The 16,856-nt window shown below is 49.9% G+C and overlaps 1 protein-coding gene across 1 annotated transcript in view; it reads right to left on the bottom strand.

Annotated features, from left to right (window-relative positions):
* Positions 1-98: 98 nt before the first annotated feature.
* LOC119180346 (Chitinase 6) overlaps positions 99-16,856 on the bottom strand; it is an 89,380-nt gene continuing 72,622 nt past the window's right edge. The window contains exons 2-8 of the mRNA XM_037431532.2: positions 14,561-14,622; positions 13,130-13,357; positions 11,125-11,215; positions 9,692-9,985; positions 8,451-8,766; positions 4,974-5,659; positions 99-3,097 (exon numbers count right to left, since the gene is read on the bottom strand). Coding sequence (XP_037287429.2) covers positions 1,528-3,097; positions 4,974-5,659; positions 8,451-8,766; positions 9,692-9,985; positions 11,125-11,215; positions 13,130-13,357; positions 14,561-14,615 — 3,240 coding nt within the window. The 5' untranslated portion in view covers positions 14,616-14,622 and the 3' untranslated portion in view covers positions 99-1,527. The remainder of the gene's footprint in view (positions 3,098-4,973; positions 5,660-8,450; positions 8,767-9,691; positions 9,986-11,124; positions 11,216-13,129; positions 13,358-14,560; positions 14,623-16,856) is intronic.

The following is a 16,856-nucleotide window of genomic DNA, read 5'->3' on the forward strand; positions in this document are numbered from 1 at the left end:
AATCCCAATTGTGTCATCATCATATTGGCAATATTTCGAGAATTTTAACTTGGTGTGCGTAAATGTTACATTATGCAAACACACACACACAGCACACATCCGCGTTTCTCACTTTATTTCAGCAGCACACTTGAAGCCACACCCACGAACTCCAAGGTTTCAGGGAAGCGCCTTTTTTTGTACTATAGCGTCTCTCGAGCCCGTCACCTCACAGGGAACATCAGTTCAGTGCACACGATCGATAGCGAACACCGAAGATCCCTGCGCACTGCACATGCGATTCGTGGGGTGAGCTGCTGCTGACGCCACTGCTGACGTTGCTGGATTGGCTGCGTCTTCGTCTTCTATGGCCGCCTACGATGAGGTTGGGGTTCTGTTGTGGACAGTAGCAAAGTCTTCTTTGCCGAATTCTGACGTGTTTTTGTCTCAAGCCAGTCAGAGAGGGCATAGCAAATGAGAGTATAGACGTATTGGCGAATCGTACAATGTGGCCGATATTGGTGGCACAAATGTCAGCGTGCTGGGACATTGGTTTGTTTGTAGTCTTACCCACTGATTGAATGAACGGCCACGGGTGATAGTTTTCTAGAAATCTATATGGCTTTGCCATCTGTCACTGGCTCAGAAAGGAAACACGGTAGGATAAGGATATGGGTTGTTGTGTGACAGCGTCCAAAATTGCGTAGATATTTTGTTTGTGTGTGTGGTTTCTTCACATGTCTTTGCGATTCTGGCGAGTTAGGTGGTAGTATGACATGACATTTTTCCCCCTGGTTCTGGCTGTTCTGTGCCAGGTCTACTTCGAGAAACACTGAGTTGGAAGTTACTTTTGTGCTTGTCGTGCTGGGTGCTTTTGTGCATTGGTCGTGTTTCTTCAAGTGTCGAAATCTCGCAGTTGAGCCCAATGCATGTTAGAGCCATGACGCTGTCGAACGTACCACATCACAACCCATCACTCACTACACCGCACGCTTTGCTGTGAAGCAGGTAAACATAAAAAATAGAAAAAAACAAAGAGAGCATGACTGTTCTTGGATGCATATTTGAGTGTTGCATGTGCTTCTTTGCCTAATTTTTGCTTATAAAGCATGAAGTTTGTAGAACATTTGCGTTGGCCCATCTGTCTTCCGGTACTCCTTTTCACGTGGACAAGGGTTTCGGATGAGAATGGCCCATTGACACAAACACTTCTACCTTGTGTCTATGAGCCATTTTAACTGCCTTGAGTGCATTCATACCGGTTCTTACGTCCAAGAGCATCAAGCACATACTTGTTGGGATACAAGAGCTCCAAGAGCATACATCAGCATGAACTGCACCAAGAGCTTGATGGAAGTGTAGTGCACACCAGCGGCCCACCGAAGATAGTGCTGCTGCTGTACAATCGATGTGCGCGCCAGCATTTGTTAGGTGTGGAGCAGCGTCATAAATCCTGCCTTCTTGTCTTGGTTGCGACGTCAATCTTGGCAAACATTGAAGCACATGTGCTTATTAAAAGCAGGGCGGGAAGAGAGCCCAACGATGTCATCACTTCTTGTTGCACGAATCTCGGTCTCCCTTCATGCACCGGCCAACCTTGCTCCTGTAAAGCATCTCGGCGGGACAGTTGTGGACGTAGCCGCGCAGTCCTGTAGATGCCTTCGAGTTTGGCGCGCACACGACGAACTTGCCGCAGTTCTCCGGGTGCGGGAACACGCCGCGCTTGTGGCAGTCCACAGTGTTCTCGTCGATCAGGATGAGCGGCGGCGCGAAAGGGTCCGGCGGTATGGTGGGTAATGGTGCCGCCGCCACGACGGGTCGTCGGTGACCTCCCGTGGCAGCTGCCGCGGGACGCCTGCTGCCTCCGCGACGTCCTCCCCTCCGGCTGGGGCGACGCGTTGTCGTCGTCGTCGTTGTGGTCGTCGTCGAGGTCGTCGACGGCTCCTCGTCTTCGTACTCGTACTCATATTCCACGTCGTCGTATTGCGGCGGTGGCGGAGAGGTCGGCCTGCGCGTCGTCGTCGTGGTCGTGGTCGTCGTGGTGGTCGGGGGCAGGGTCTGCTGGACAGGCTTGCGGCGCACGGCGACTCTGTCTCCCGGTCGGACGCGTATCCTCTTTCCGCGACGACCTCCGCCGTCAACCTGGTGGTCTCCCGTGGGCTTTCCGTTCACCCGGACCACCTTGTTGATACGAACCTTGGTTCCTTTCCGGAAGCTGAGTGGTACCAGGACCTCTGCGTCGGTCTGGAAATCCGGCGGGAAGTCTATGGGTGTCACGCCCACCGATTCGGTGAAGGAGGACGTGGACGGCTGCGTCGGGTACACGGACGGCGGCACCGTCGGGGGTGAGAATACGGGTGCTTGCACGGGAACGTTTAGCGGAGTGTTTACAGGATCTCCCTGATAGCCGGAGAACACCTGCGATTGCTGTTGCCGTTGTTGTTGCTGCTGCAAAGACTGCTGCTGCAACGGCTGTTGAAGCTGCTGTTGTGGTTGCCCTCTCTCGGGCGTCTGGTAGACGAACTGGAAAGGCATTCGCGGAGGCAGCGTTCCGTGTATGGGACCCACGAACACGTTGGTCTCCTCGGGTGGCGTTGGCGTTGGGGGCGAGGCGTATGGAGTAGAAGGTGGTGGAGCGAACTGCGTTGGAGGTGGCCTATCAGGCTCAACGTACTGAAACAGCTGGGGTTCCTGGAACTGCGGCGGTCTCCGGATTACGTGACCCTGCGCTGCGGTGCTGCTGTCGTTGTAGACGGGACGGAACGGTGGCACCTCGGTGCCAGCGAAGACCTGAGGTGGCAGCCGACGGGCTCCCGTGCGGATGGCCTGCCCTCCCTGGTTCTCGGCTGACGTAAGGATGGTCTGCAACTTCTCCACGCCACCGATGCTCTGCAGCAGCTTCAGTAGTTCGGCGACGTTCTGATCGGGAGCCTTCGTGGTCGGCGGTGGCGGCGGAGGTGGTGGTGGTGGTGTTGTGGTTGTTGTGGTGGTGGTGGTAGTCGTCGTCGTGGTCGTGGTTGGCCTTTCGGTCGTGGTTGTAGTGGTCGTGGTAGAACGAGCCTTCGTACGCCGCGGCTTGCGCGTCGTGGTGGACGGAGCGTCCGTCGGCGTCGGAACCCTGCAAATACAGGAGTATGTTTTAGTGCACTATTATTTAAATGATCAATACTGCACATTTGTACTATGTTTACTTGCTAAATGAGAAAACTAAGGTGTAGCAATAATGTGAAAAGGTGGCTGACTGATAGGGCAAATGGGAGACACACAAGATTCTGCAGTTCAGATCTACTTCAACGAGGACAGAGGACTACATTAAGAACTATGGAGACGCTTTCGTCAAGACGTGCACGGCTTGAAACGGGGAAGCTGGATGATTCTGAAGTCTAATTCGGTTGCTGGTACGTTGTTGCTAGACTTTAACTGGGCGATGATAGGTTGATTCTTGGTTGTTTCTCTACCTACAGAGGTTACCTCGTGAAGTCAACATCCGAAGTGTGACTTAAACCACATGATGTGGCAGTGTCTTGTGCTAAACGCTCGATTAGGGACTCCTGCCACCGAGAATGATTAGATCAACTACCTCAGTAGCCCTGAGAGGGCCCTTCAACACCAGGCCGTCCAGAAGGCGCATAAGGTGGCTGGCGAGCTCCGACTCCCTATCCCCACATGGGTTGAGCTACCGGGCCGGCCCCTGTAATGGGTGCCCAGGCTCCTTCAGGACCTTTAATAAAGTTCATTCTCTCTCTCTCTCTCTCGCGAAGTCACAGACGCGACACGTATATCCAAACGCCAGACAAAGAAGCTCGTGCTGAAACAAAGTGTTCGTACCTCCCGTTAGTTTACGGGCACGTCGCCGTTCATGTAGCACCTGCACATCTTAGGCATCTTCTCGCGGCTGCCATTGCCTTTCGCGTTCTATGGTCTCCGTTGTTCGTACGGCTAAAGCACTTCAAACAGACGCTTCAGCGAAGCTGAAACGTGCGGCCGCAGTGTTTTTCTGTGGGCTGATCTCGGTCGTTTATTAGAAATTTTCAAAATTACCGGTTACGTCTGTCTAGAAAACTTAACTGGTGTTGGCCGCCCGTGTGTGGCCCTCTTCACTTTTAGTGGACCAGGTATGAGAAGTAGGACTTCACAATTTCTTTGGCACATATATACCCGTTCTAGTTCTTAATAGTGGAGCTGCTTATACCGACCGTAAAGAATTCGGTGCTCTCAGAAAACCACAGGTGTGTATGCGCAACAAGAATGAGGCAAGCCCTACTACCGAGTACAGTAGGTGAGAGCGTTAATAATTTTATGTACACGCCGTAACTTATCGTATAATATAATTTTACGCACACACCATTTCGTGCACACCAACGTTCGTACGGCCGGATTAAACACGTTCGCTGTCATAGAATGCGCGTTACCTGCCCTTCGTGTGCTGTGTGCTGTCTGGTGACAATTGGCCTGCTGATAATGCCTTTCTGTATGGCAGGCCCGGTTTCAACAGTGAGAGTATTAATGTTTGCAACGAAGTAGTATATAAAACGTAACTTTTAAAGAATTCTGATACTTGTATCAGTAATCACGTTTTCATGAAGCAAAATTTTTATATAAATCGATGATGTAAGTATCCATAAGTTCGTAGTAAGCACTTATTGCTGTCCCGTCCGTGGAGGTTAGATCGAGTACACCTAGTCAAGTCGGAACGTTATCAGTGTGGGCAGTGTCTCAGTCGCGGTTATAATTAAGGCTGACGCACACGTTATTTTTCATGGACACACAGCATAGGACCTGCCTTCAGATCATGCTAACTCTTGGCCCATCGCCGCCTGTGCTAGCTGCCGACAGCAGAACACCGGCAGCTCTTGGTGTGTAGCATGGCAATGCGTTGGTGTTGCTCAAGAACGTATCTTCTGCTACGGATGCCGGTCAAATTAGGGTGGCTATACGCTTTTCATGACTCCCCCACTACTGCGGCACTACCGGAAGGGCACAGGCATCCTTACTTGCAGACCACGTTCTCCTTGTAGTCACACGCTTCGGATTTCGAGTTGAAGTACAGTCCCGAAGGGCAGGTGAACGCGTGCGCCACAGTGCCCAGGTTGGCCGGGCCGGAGTCCAGGCACCAGAAGTACTTCCTGCAGTCGCGCGGGTTGTTGAAGAAGCCTTCGTCCTCGCATTCGAATGCAGGTCCCGGGTCCGGGGTTGGCGGCGGTGGTGGCGTGGTCACTGACAGGGCCAGGTTTTTGCGCGTGCCCGAGCCTCCTCGGCGTCCCGGGGACAGCGAGGACTTGGCCACGCGACGTCCAATCTCCTGCTGCTGCGGTCTCTGGGCTGCCCTGGGCCTAGCGGTCGTCGAGCGGGCGTTGCTGCTGGCCACTAGCTCTTCCTCTTCTTCCTCGTCCTCGTCTTCGAACGAGCCCGAAGTCGTGACGCCTTCGAGGAGTTCCTTACGGAGCGCCGTGATGAGGGGACTCATCTCGCCGCCGCAGTGGCCCCGGAAGTCGTCGTTGTCCAGAGTCCAGACCATGGCCCCGGCCAGGCCCTTGGAGAGGATGTAGCGTGCCTTCTCGCGCACCATCTGCTCGTCGTCGAAGCCCACCCACTGGTCGTCCTTGAAGGCGTATGGACCCATGCGCCGGGGATCGGGTCGCCGCAGCTCCCAGTCCTTCTCGTTCACGTACTGACAGATCTGCGGGAGAAGACCGAATGGGACGGTAATTAACGCAGAGGCACACGCTAGAGGCGCAGTCTAGATAAAGACTCGCGTCAAAGAAACTTTGGTAGATTGATTCATATGTGGGATATAACGTCCCGAAACCACCATATGGTTATGGGAGACGCCGTAGTGGAGGGCTCTGGAAATTTCGACCACCTGGGATTCTTTAACGTGCACCCGAATCTGAGCACTCAAACCTATAGCATTTCCGCCTACATCGAAAATGCAGCTGCCGCAGCCGGGATTCGATGCCGCGACCTGCAGGTTAGCAGCCGAGTGTACCTTAACCACTTGACCACCGCGGCGGACAAGGAAACTTGAACCACGTCAAAGAAACTTAGCCCTGGTATCTGGGCCCACCTCTTAACAGTATTAAAGTGACAATAAAGTCATACAACAAGTTAGTTTAGACTGAATAATTTTATTCTGAAAGCTAGTGGCGTTGTTTACAGCACCGTAGGTTTATTTAATAAAGCAAAAATTCTGTCAAATGTATGAATTTTATGTTCTCACACTGTTGCGCTTGCAACCATCTTCACGTGACAAGCGTGGCGTTTTCCGCATCGGGAAGGAGTAATTTGATAATAGGAGAAGTGTTAGCGTTCCTTGAACAGAATATAGAAAAAAAGGCCGCATTGACCTTTTATTAACTTACTAACTCAAAACAGTTATCAGAGTCAAACGCCGCTGCAACGAACGATTTTACAACGAAACAATAAGTACAAAGAAGTACTTGAATGCCACAACGAAGAGTGCCTCGGCGAATTTGCCTGTTCAACGAAGAAATTCATAGGCTCCGAGTCTCTGACTCGTTGCTTTACGAAAAATATGCTTAGCCGCGCACGCAACGCTCAGCAACGGAATGGAACAGGTCCACAAGGCTACCAAGTCTTCCTATAAGTTTTGAAGAAATACATGGCATGGCGGCAATATTGCAACTAGCTGCACTTATGCCTGGGACAAGCTGAGTCAGCAGGCGACGAGTGGTTGTTTTAAAGGCCCACCAAGTGACAAAGCCCAGGGATATAATTAATCATGATGATAAGAAACAATGCGAAGTCTGTAGCTGCGCTGGTGCGCGTGCTGCGTTACGCGCACGAAGTGCATGATCACTTCATCTATTCACAAAAGGAAGAACTAAGCTGCAATGTGCACTGCGCAACTTGCAGTAGACAATCTAGGATAGTTCGAAACGGCCTATATTAAGCGAACAGACCTTCTTTTTCATGAAGCACCGAGAGAAACCATATACAAGCGATTGAGAAAGGGGTGCGAAAGGGCCCGATTATTCTATTGCGCTCTACTGTCGTAGGCGTATAGCTCAAGCGTCCTCCAAGTCTTGCGCTGCAAAGAAATAACGAATTTTTGAAGCTATCATGCGAGAAACCGTGCCTGACCTGTCCATGGCTTGTAGATATATAGGCATTCGCGCACGGAGTTCTCTGGACGTAGAAGGCATGTGCCTTAGGAGTGAATGCCCTGTCATGGTATACAATCAGATTCGTTCGTTTCAAAAACGGCCTTCCACAGCTTCGCGTGCTTCGAATGGCTGCACGAACGGCTGAAACGACGAAGTCATGGAAAAAAAATTGCGTTTGTACGCCCCGAAATGTGGGGCCGCAACTGTGATGTAATGGAGCCTCCGAGTCTAATGTTTACGTTTCTCGCGTTGATGTATCCTTCACGACTCTCGTTTCTTTTTCCTCAAGTCACGACGGCCATATTAGAAACCCTTCCGGTGACCCAGAAAAATGGAGGGCCAGCTTTTGCATTCGCGGCGGCTGCAATGTACCCAGGGACCTTACGCTGGCTACTGCTGGAACATCGTATTACCAGATGCGAGTCGGTTAGTTTCGTCAGCAGGTATGCCTGGGCACTATGCGCGTAGTTAATTATTTGTGCGAGCTGGGTGAAATGACAACACATATGGGGAAACAACTCTGCGTTAACGCATGGTTTCACATTAGTTAAACAAGTCTTCCCAAGGTTATTGTCATATATGTGCGTGTCGCTTCCTACCTTTGCGTAAGGCTTGCAGCGAATTTGAGGAGAGATGACTCAGCTAAACCATAAGCGATGGACACGCGTTGAGATCTATGAAACTACTCCAACACGACTTTCGATGTTGACACGTTCTAATAAGATTGGTCCGAAATGTACATTTTAGACCAAGTGCACATGTCTGGCTGCAAAACATCGATCGTCCTCGCATGCGCGTGGTTCAAGCCATAGTTTCACTCCTCCCATCTTAACGGGGCTTTCGAAATGACGCGCTTCTTCCAGGTCATGCAGCTGGAACTTGCACATGTCGGACTGCAAGACACCGCTTGTCATGACAGGCGGTGACGCTGCAGTACAAATGGTTCGCCTATATTCTTTATCGGACACCATGCTTGATTGGCTAAAAATCTACGTGCACGAGGTTCATTCGCTCATCCCATTCTTTCTAAGACTGAAACTTTCTCAGCATGACTCTCTAGAAGACACGGTTTGTCCATGGTTCATTCATCACGTACCCTGTCTGGCCTTACACTTCTCTGGCTGAAACATACTACACGTCGTCGCTTGCACGCTACTGAATTGACGTTTTAATCACTGCGCCCCACGAAACGTGACTGTTGTAGCCATATTGCGCACCCTACCTATTGTGCTTTGTGTCCTATCATCTTATGTGACTAGGAGGGACAGCCGCCCCTCCTGCTTCCCACCTGTAGCCAAGATAGCTGGGGACATATATGAAAAGCTTCCAAGCGGTTGCACCCACCTCGTAGTAGGCGAGGTAGCCCTTCTCGCGAGTCGAGTTGCCGGGCTCTCCAGGTCCCTGCGCGGCCGAGTCCAGCTCGTTCTCGTCGGGGTCCTCGAGCGTGTAGGATCGGCCGTAGGTGGGCACGCCCACGACCAGCTTGTTGCGGGGCGCGCCGGCGTCCAGGTAGTAGTCGACCGTCCAGCGCACGTTCAGCCGGCTCTCGTCGTCCCAGTCGCGTAGGCCGTCGGGCGAGCCCAGCGGGGCGTGGTGCTGCGTGGCCGACTCGTACGCCGTGTGGTAGTCGTACGTTAGCAGGTTCAGGAAGTCGGCCGCCCTGCAACACACCGGGATTATAGCCGCGTACTTCATCAGGAGTTGTACAAAAGGGGCCCTTGCCAAGCTTCTCTTCCCGAGCCACCTGCTTTGTTCACATTCCCCTACGTGATATTACGATGGTTCGCACCCTCCAAGGCAAAATCTGGCCTAATGTCCGTGGTTATACTATAGCTTATCGTGGCACGCAGTTGGATATAAAAGGCACTGGTCACCTGCTGTGTACAGTTTAGCAGTTAGGATATAGTGCCACTAGCTTCGAATGTGTTCGAATGTCGATGACGACGGGAGCCGCATTTAGACGGTGGTGAAATGCAAAACCACCATCGCAGTTGGGTGCAGATACACGGTAACTAACTCCAAATGCTCGACGCAGTACTCAGTGACCTATGCATCGGACGTTGGCTCTGCCGAATGTGAAATTAACTAGCTTTTGCGGGAACGAAGCTGGTGAGTTTGTGGCGAACCGTCGACGTCTAGGCGACGACGACGAAGTTTCATCTCAGCTGCTCCTCACCTTCAAGCCAAGCGCGAGAGAAGAAGATCCCGGAAAGAGTGGCAGTGGCTCTGGTCATCTATGTACAAACGATGATAAAAATAAAATGAGGAATAGGAAAGCTTCATGTCTCCCCGCAAGTTACTGATGTGTGCAATTGCAATGTGTAGTTATGTGGTCGTGCTGAGGCCTACGTTGATATCTGTGAGCAGAGCATGTCCTTGCGATCCGAATGGCCACCGAACACTGAGCATCCTGGTCGTCAGATTGGTCACTCTTGAAAGGCCTGGACATGCTGTGCATCACAAGAATTGATGTTCTTTCCTGTCGGGCCACTTTTAGATTGTCTTTCGCGTATTTGCCATTGCATATGAAATGCGATTAAACTCTGAAACTGTATAAAATATATAACAAAACTCTGCATACGTACTTGGCGATGACTCGCACGTCGAAGCCGTTGTCGATGTACTCCTTGCCTGCGGGCATGGCGACCGACAGGAGTAAGCGCTCCTTGCCCCTGGGCACGGACTCGGCCTCGAAGGCCTCCCGCAGTTCCCGGATGAGCTGCGCGTAGCCCTGCTTGTCCTCGGGCAGTCCTCCCTCGCGGAAGGCCGGGTACTCCCAGTCCATGTCCAAGCCGTCGAAGCCGTGCTCACGGCAGAACTTGATGGCACTGCGCACGAACTTTTGTCTCTGGCTCCGGTCGGACACCATGTGCGAGAACCTGAAACAAAGCGAGATATAGACATATAACCTTTATAACACCACTTCCAAGCATAACGTTGTTTGTGTTCTTCCTTTCTCGGTCCCATCCTTTTTGTGATGTTTTCAAGTACCACGGTGAGAGTGAGAACATACTGAGGCAGTAGAGCATGTGACTAGTTTTCCCTCCGTGAAATGGGTTGTCCCCATCAGTCCAGGTATCCAACTGTTCTAGCTGTCCCTGTTGTGCTGACCAGTTCGTGCTGACTCGTGGCGTCGGTGCTAGACATAACCGCCTCCCATTACCTTGTAGTGGGTTGTGGATGGATGTTTGTTGCATGTGGTGTGATTATGCGTGTCCATGCCATGCGTTGGAGGGTGGCATGTTTCTCACTCTGTGGGCGCATACAGCGAATTGTTGGTGTAGGATATGTTTTAGATTTCTAGTTTACTCGGTTACACAGTGTCATGTTGACTGCACGAGTTTTGCGGTAAGGGAAGTCTTCCTCGTGACTGGCGATAGTGTTACATAAAGGTGGGTGTATATGTTGGCGGTGTCGACACGGGACGGTCATCGCGTGTTTCCCTCGAGCAGACGACAAAGAGGGGAAGGACAGACGACGGGGTGGAGAGCTCTTCAAGAGGAATTTATTCTCGCGAAATCTCAATCGGTTCCCAAAAGGAAACGCGGCAGCGATGAAGCTACGACAACGATGAGATCAAGGCGGCGACACAGGGCTCTTAGCAGCTGGAACGGACGCTGCAATTAAGCTGAAACAGGCGGCTAAAGAAACGGTGCGCGTGAATCGGCAACAACATGATGGGACAGTGTCTGACGATAACGCCACCGTCGCGCTGTTGTCACGGGCACCTGTCAAAGTCGTCAAGTTAGCCACTTCGCTAAGTCTCGTAGCCTAACAGTGCACTCATGGTCTCTTGTTGCGGACTGCATCGCAGCGACCAGTGTGAAGAGTTTATATGGAACCTGCTTTTTACGTGGTAGTCCGCATACAGGAACCTCAACCAGAAACTGCGACGTCTTTTAATTAGAGAAAGTAAAATTTAATCGATGCCTTGAATTAAGTGCAGCCTATTCATGCATTCTCATCCAGATTACGGGCATCGTTAATGCACGCAACGCACCATGCATCCACTACTCACCTTTTAGAGCCCTCGTTCCATCCGCCTACGGCGACCATGGTCTTGATATCAGGGTTGTATTGCTTCAGGCCCGTGAACTTCTTGTAGTTGCCTGCAAATACGGTATTAGCAAATGAAAAAAAGTTAGAACAGCTTGCACTACGCTGCGCGAGGGTGGGCCACAGCAAAGATAACGGGTGCACCGCAGGTTTTGGCTTGGCTAGACTCTGACCTCTCTTTTTACACACCTTGCTATACTATACATGGTTACGCTTGATCTATTTCTTGTGTGTGTTTATATCTTTTCCTCCACTTTTTCAATTTCTTCCTGTTTCTTTCTGTCTTAATTTACCCTCTCTTTATACTCTCTCTGCCCTCCTCTTTTCCACCCTCCTCACTCTCACTTTCCTTGCTACACTAGGCTAAAAAAAAGGCAATGCTATGCTCGCCTAGCGTGCATGGATAGCCTACAGACGACAAAACATTATTAGCAAGTGTGTTTGGGCCCCCGGGGTTACTTGACCAATGCACGGTCCCGCACCACGTCTAACATGACCATGCTTCTCGCCGTCATGACACCGGCAGACCGGGTCACCACAGCAAGCTGCAACGCTGTGTCCTTAGACGAGAGCAGAACATCCCATTTCCCTCTCCCTCTTCCCAGCTTGAGATGCCAGGATGTTCCTGTGGAGGAAGGTTAGCAGAGCAGCCGTGAAGGAACATGAGAAAGTGTGGCGTGTGGTTCGCCGCATAGGGAACATTCAGGGAAAGTGTCACAGTATTGGGACTGAAGCTGAGGGGAAGAGTGAGTGCGGCTCTGTGGACGTCTCGCTAGCATTTGTTGATATATAGTGCGAAAGAGAGGGATTTGGAGGAAGTTAGAGCGGTTACGACGCTCGTCGATCGGATCTGGAGAAGGCTGGTTTGAATCTTGCCTTGCCAAGATATTTTCTCGCCAATGATTTTCTTTGTTGCTCCATCTTTCTTTCGCACTCTTTTTCTCTTCTCTCCTTTTTTATCTCTCTGTGTGCTCTATCTTTCACTGGTCAAGTCATTGCATCCCACTGTGTGTTTTACCTCTCGCTGATCAAGTGATTTCATCCAACCGTGTGCTCTGTCTCTCGCCGATCAAGTGATTGCATCCCACGGTGTGTTCTAGCTCTCACTGATCAAAGGACTGCATCCCACTGTGTGCTCTACCTCTCGCCGATCCAGTGATTTCCCCCCATTGTGTCTTCTACCTCTCGCTGATCAAGTGATTGCATCCCACTGTGTACTCTACCTCTCGCCGATCAAGTGATTGCATCACATGCTGGAAAAATCAGCGCACATTCACTGTACCCGAAGCAGAAGAGAAAGGTGATGAAGAGAACTTAGAGAGCGCGTGGTGGTGGTTGATCGTGGTGATAATTTTTTTATCTATATGACACTGGCAGGCTTCCACAATTACAAATCTTCTGTAAAAAGAAAAAAAGAAAAAATTCCGCCATATCCACGAAGTGAATGATGATGAGTGGGCGAAGCTCCGGAGGTAAACCTGGTAAACCATGAATCCTCTGTACATTTTGCCCACTCGATTTTATTACATTGCTCCCCCTAGCGTACGTCGCCGCACTAAATCGAACGATTGCCTTCAACCAATGACACACGCCATATGTGACATCATTCCTATTTTATAAGATCTCGCGTCTTTCATCAACTACAAGTACCGCTTTCTAGTTTATAACATCTTGCATCTTTTCATCATCAGCTACAAGTACCACCATCTAGTAAACACTACAAGAACTAAACGAGAGGTGGCTACATACAGGAGACGGTACCGCCATCTAGTGAACACTGCAAGAACTAAACTAGAGGTGGCTACATACAGGGGACGGTACCACCATCTAGTGAACACTGCAAGAACTAAACTAGAGGTGGCTACATACAGGCTACAGGGGACGCACAGCCCACGCCCTAAGGAGCTTCGCCCCTAAAAGGAAACATCCGGCATACGACTTGTAGAGTGGATCTACCAGTCACGTACCCTGTTCGATGTCATTGTATGGGTCGTACGGCTTCAGCTCGTAACGCTTGTTGAAGCCCGCGAACGCGTATATGATGTGCGTGCACAGGTACGGGTTGATGTTCTGTGGCGTGAACTTCGCTAGCGATGGTCGGTACACGGCCCAGTTTGAGTAGTAGCACACGATCTTCAGGTCCGTGCGTGGCGTTACTTCTCGGGGCACTCGGTGGCGCCCTGCTGCGGCTGCCGCTGCAACATAGAAATCGCAAGAGAAAAAAATGAGTGTGACAACATCGCAGTTTCCGTTGAATGTTGAAAAAAAGGTGCATGTGTGATAGTTGGCTTGTCTTCGGAATAGTTACAAAAACTCTGGCATGCATCGAATCGTGATGTAGGGGCAACTCGCTGTAATGGCAACAGGCGGCGCTGCCTGACGTTCCCACGTTTAAAATGCACATGTGGACAGAGGGATGACCGCTGCCCTAGCTAAGTGTTAGAGCATCGGGCGCATTATTCGAAGGTCGCAGGTTCGCTCCCTATGGGTGACAAGTTTTTTTCCTGTCAACTTTCCTTTCTTCACATCTACATTACAATTCTAATAGCATCCCTTTTACTTCCTTTGGTAATAATTGATTGCTATGTGGAGTTTAACGTCCCAAAAGCACCACATGATTATGAAAGACGCCTTAGTGGAGGGCTCCGGAAATTTCGACCACCTGGAGTTCATTAACGTGCACCCAAATCTGAGCACACTGGCCTACAGAATTTCCGCTTCTATTGAAAACGCAGCCACCGCAGCCGGGATTCGAGCAGCTGATTACCTTAGCCACTAGACCCCCGTGGCGGGGCACTTTCTTTGGTATCTTTGTCTGTCAGTTCTCATTAATAGTGTCTTTAACAAAAAAAAAACACGTTCCTAAATGTACATTTTTTCTGCAAGTACCAACAGGGGCATCGTATTGGTCACCATGGTTGACCAACATTGAATTAGTCAGGTGAAACCACAGGTCATGGTTAGCGTTCACGAACTATTCTGGAAGCGCATAACCAACAGCGACAACGCCTGTTTGTGCTAACCACAACACGAAACGGTGGCACAGGTTCGTGCCAATGTGGTGTTGGCAGGAGCTGCGGCTCCCGCCAAGACGATATTAGCGCGAAATCGCCGTTAATGAACTCGGTTTTGTTTGTCTCCGAAACTGGGTGAATAATACTGTCAAGTGTAATGTTTACTGATCGGGACAATAAAATACAATCTTCGCAAATTTTCTGCGAAATTCCTGCAGCAGGTGAAACCGTATTTTGTTTTATATTGTTCTGAGCAGCATAAACACCTTCCCGTATTGGTCGTGTTGGTTTACACAGTTCAGTTACACAGTGATTAGACGGTGGTGAGTAGAAGCTAGCATAGGAGTAAATAGCTAAGGCAATAGTTGATGGTCGATGACTCACGTGATGGCCAGCCGGCACCCAGGGCCGATAAGAAGAGCGCCGGCCACAGGAACATGGCTCTCCTGCGAGACAGAAACAAAACAGGCCGTTATAGCTTTGTCGGCTTTGCACAAAGTTAAGAGCTAGCATAATAAACTACCCCGGTAGTTTGAAATAGAACACGGGACCATGCTAAGCTGACATTTTGCACCGACATGCCCTTTATATTCTACAGGCTATTCTCGTGAGGGCTATGCCTGGAGGTTTACAAATAAATGATTTATATGTGGGGTGTAACGTCCCAAAACCACCATATGGTTATGAGAGACGCCGTAGTGCGGGACTCCGGAAATTTCGACCACCAGGGGTTCTTTAACGTGCGCCCAAATCTGAGCACACGGGCCCACAGCATTTTCGCCACCACCGAAAATGCAGTCGCCACAGCCGGGATTCGGTCCCGCGGCCTGCGGGTCAGCAGCCGAGTACCTTAGCCACTGGACCATCGCGGCGGGGCGGAGGCTTGCAAGCAGGGTTCAGCTTAAATTGAGGATGATGGAGCAAGCGATGGAATTAAATGAAAATGATAGGCGTAACCTTAAGAGACAGGAAGAGAGCCGAAGTGGGTGAGGGAACAAACCGAGGTTGAGGACATCTTAGTTGAAATCAAGAAGAAGAAAAGGACATGGGCCGGGCATGTAGCACGTAAGCAGGATAACCGCTGGTCATTCAGGGTAACTGACTGGATTCCCAGAGAAGGCAAATGCACGAAGGGGAGACAGAAAGTTAGGTGGGCCGATGAGATTAAAAAGTTCGCTGGTATTATAACGTGGTGACAGAAAGCACAAGACCGGGTTGATTAGCGGATCGTGGGGGAGGTCTTGGCCCTGCAGTGAGCATAGTCAGGCTGATGATGATGATGATGATGATGATGCCATTTTGCAATTGCAGTGTCCTCTGTCCCTGGCATGTGCCACTATTCCACGAGGCGCTGCGCACCGAACGCACTATTTGTGATGACTTTCAAACACACAACTCCCACGCTGTGGCCACTCCGATTCGCATCGTTATCACCATCGCGAAAAGGTGGCGCTGCTGTGTACAAAGCTATCTGAACATGCCAGTGTGCACACTATATATGCGAGTGCGCGGGCTTAAATCTATTACGTACGTTCTTTTTCTTTCCCTGAAAAGTGGTCTATACATGCATAGGTCGAACACTGACCTTTGAAAAAAAAGTGAAATAAAAGATGAAAAAAGACGAATCAAAGTCTTGCACCATTGGCCCTGACCACCGCTCCCCTTTACCGAAAAGCACCGCGAAGATCACGCTTTCCTCTGCCTTTCTGTCTGTTTTATCAATGAACGTACGATGTCAAAATTAATGACGCTAGAGTTCTGAAAGAATATATGTTCACTCTAAACCGTAAACTATCGCTCTGAACAGGTTTAGTGTTTTCTATTTGCTGTGAAACAAAAGACCATCTCTTTAATTTGTTCTCTGCTCAACAAAAGTGCAAGGCGCTGAAGCATGGTTTCGTTGTCAGAAGGGAGATTGAATGATTATAGAAGCGGTCGAATATTCGGCGACCGCTGCAGCCAAGGTCAACCAGGGCGTGTAAAACAATGCCCGTCACGAGGAGCGATCGCGGAGGTCGATCGTCATTACAATAGCCTGCCACGTCGGCAATTGATTGTTCCCGCTAAGTGGTACCTGCTCGATATTGATGACAGCTCAGTGCACGTTTAGTGGTGGGGACTGGGCGAGTCCCCGGCTGCGGTCGGAGGTGAACGAAATTGACAGGAAACATCCCAGCGCAGGATAATAACACAGCTGGCTCTCTTTCTTTAGTTTTCCTTGTGGGACTTTCAGTATATAGGCATTCCAGGATAGTTGTAAACGTTCAAGGTTATGCACACAGACGATCATTTTCTTGCGGCATCGTTGAAAGATCCACCGAGAAGCAGAAATAGGCTATCAATTGAAAAGACGATGCACATGGGGTCCGGTTCAACTATCGCATTCTACTCTTTAATGCGAAGGTATAGTGTTCTCGTAGTTTGTTATTGTTTTAATAATAATAATAATAATAATAATAATAATAATAATAATAATAATAATAATAATAATAATAATAATAATAATAATAATAATAATAATAATAATAATAATAATAATAATAATTTGTGAATACGTCGAAGTTGTACTGACAGATTGTACATTTGTGGATTGCCTGTCATTGTGGTTATTTCAATTTCAATGCGGGTGTTATATATTTGCGCAGCGTTGGAGAAGGACTTGTGCGACGCTTCTAACTGC

Source organism: Rhipicephalus microplus, chromosome 7 (genome assembly GCF_043290135.1).
Source record: "Rhipicephalus microplus isolate Deutch F79 chromosome 7, USDA_Rmic, whole genome shotgun sequence".
Classification (NCBI taxonomy): domain Eukaryota; kingdom Metazoa; phylum Arthropoda; class Arachnida; order Ixodida; family Ixodidae; genus Rhipicephalus; species Rhipicephalus microplus.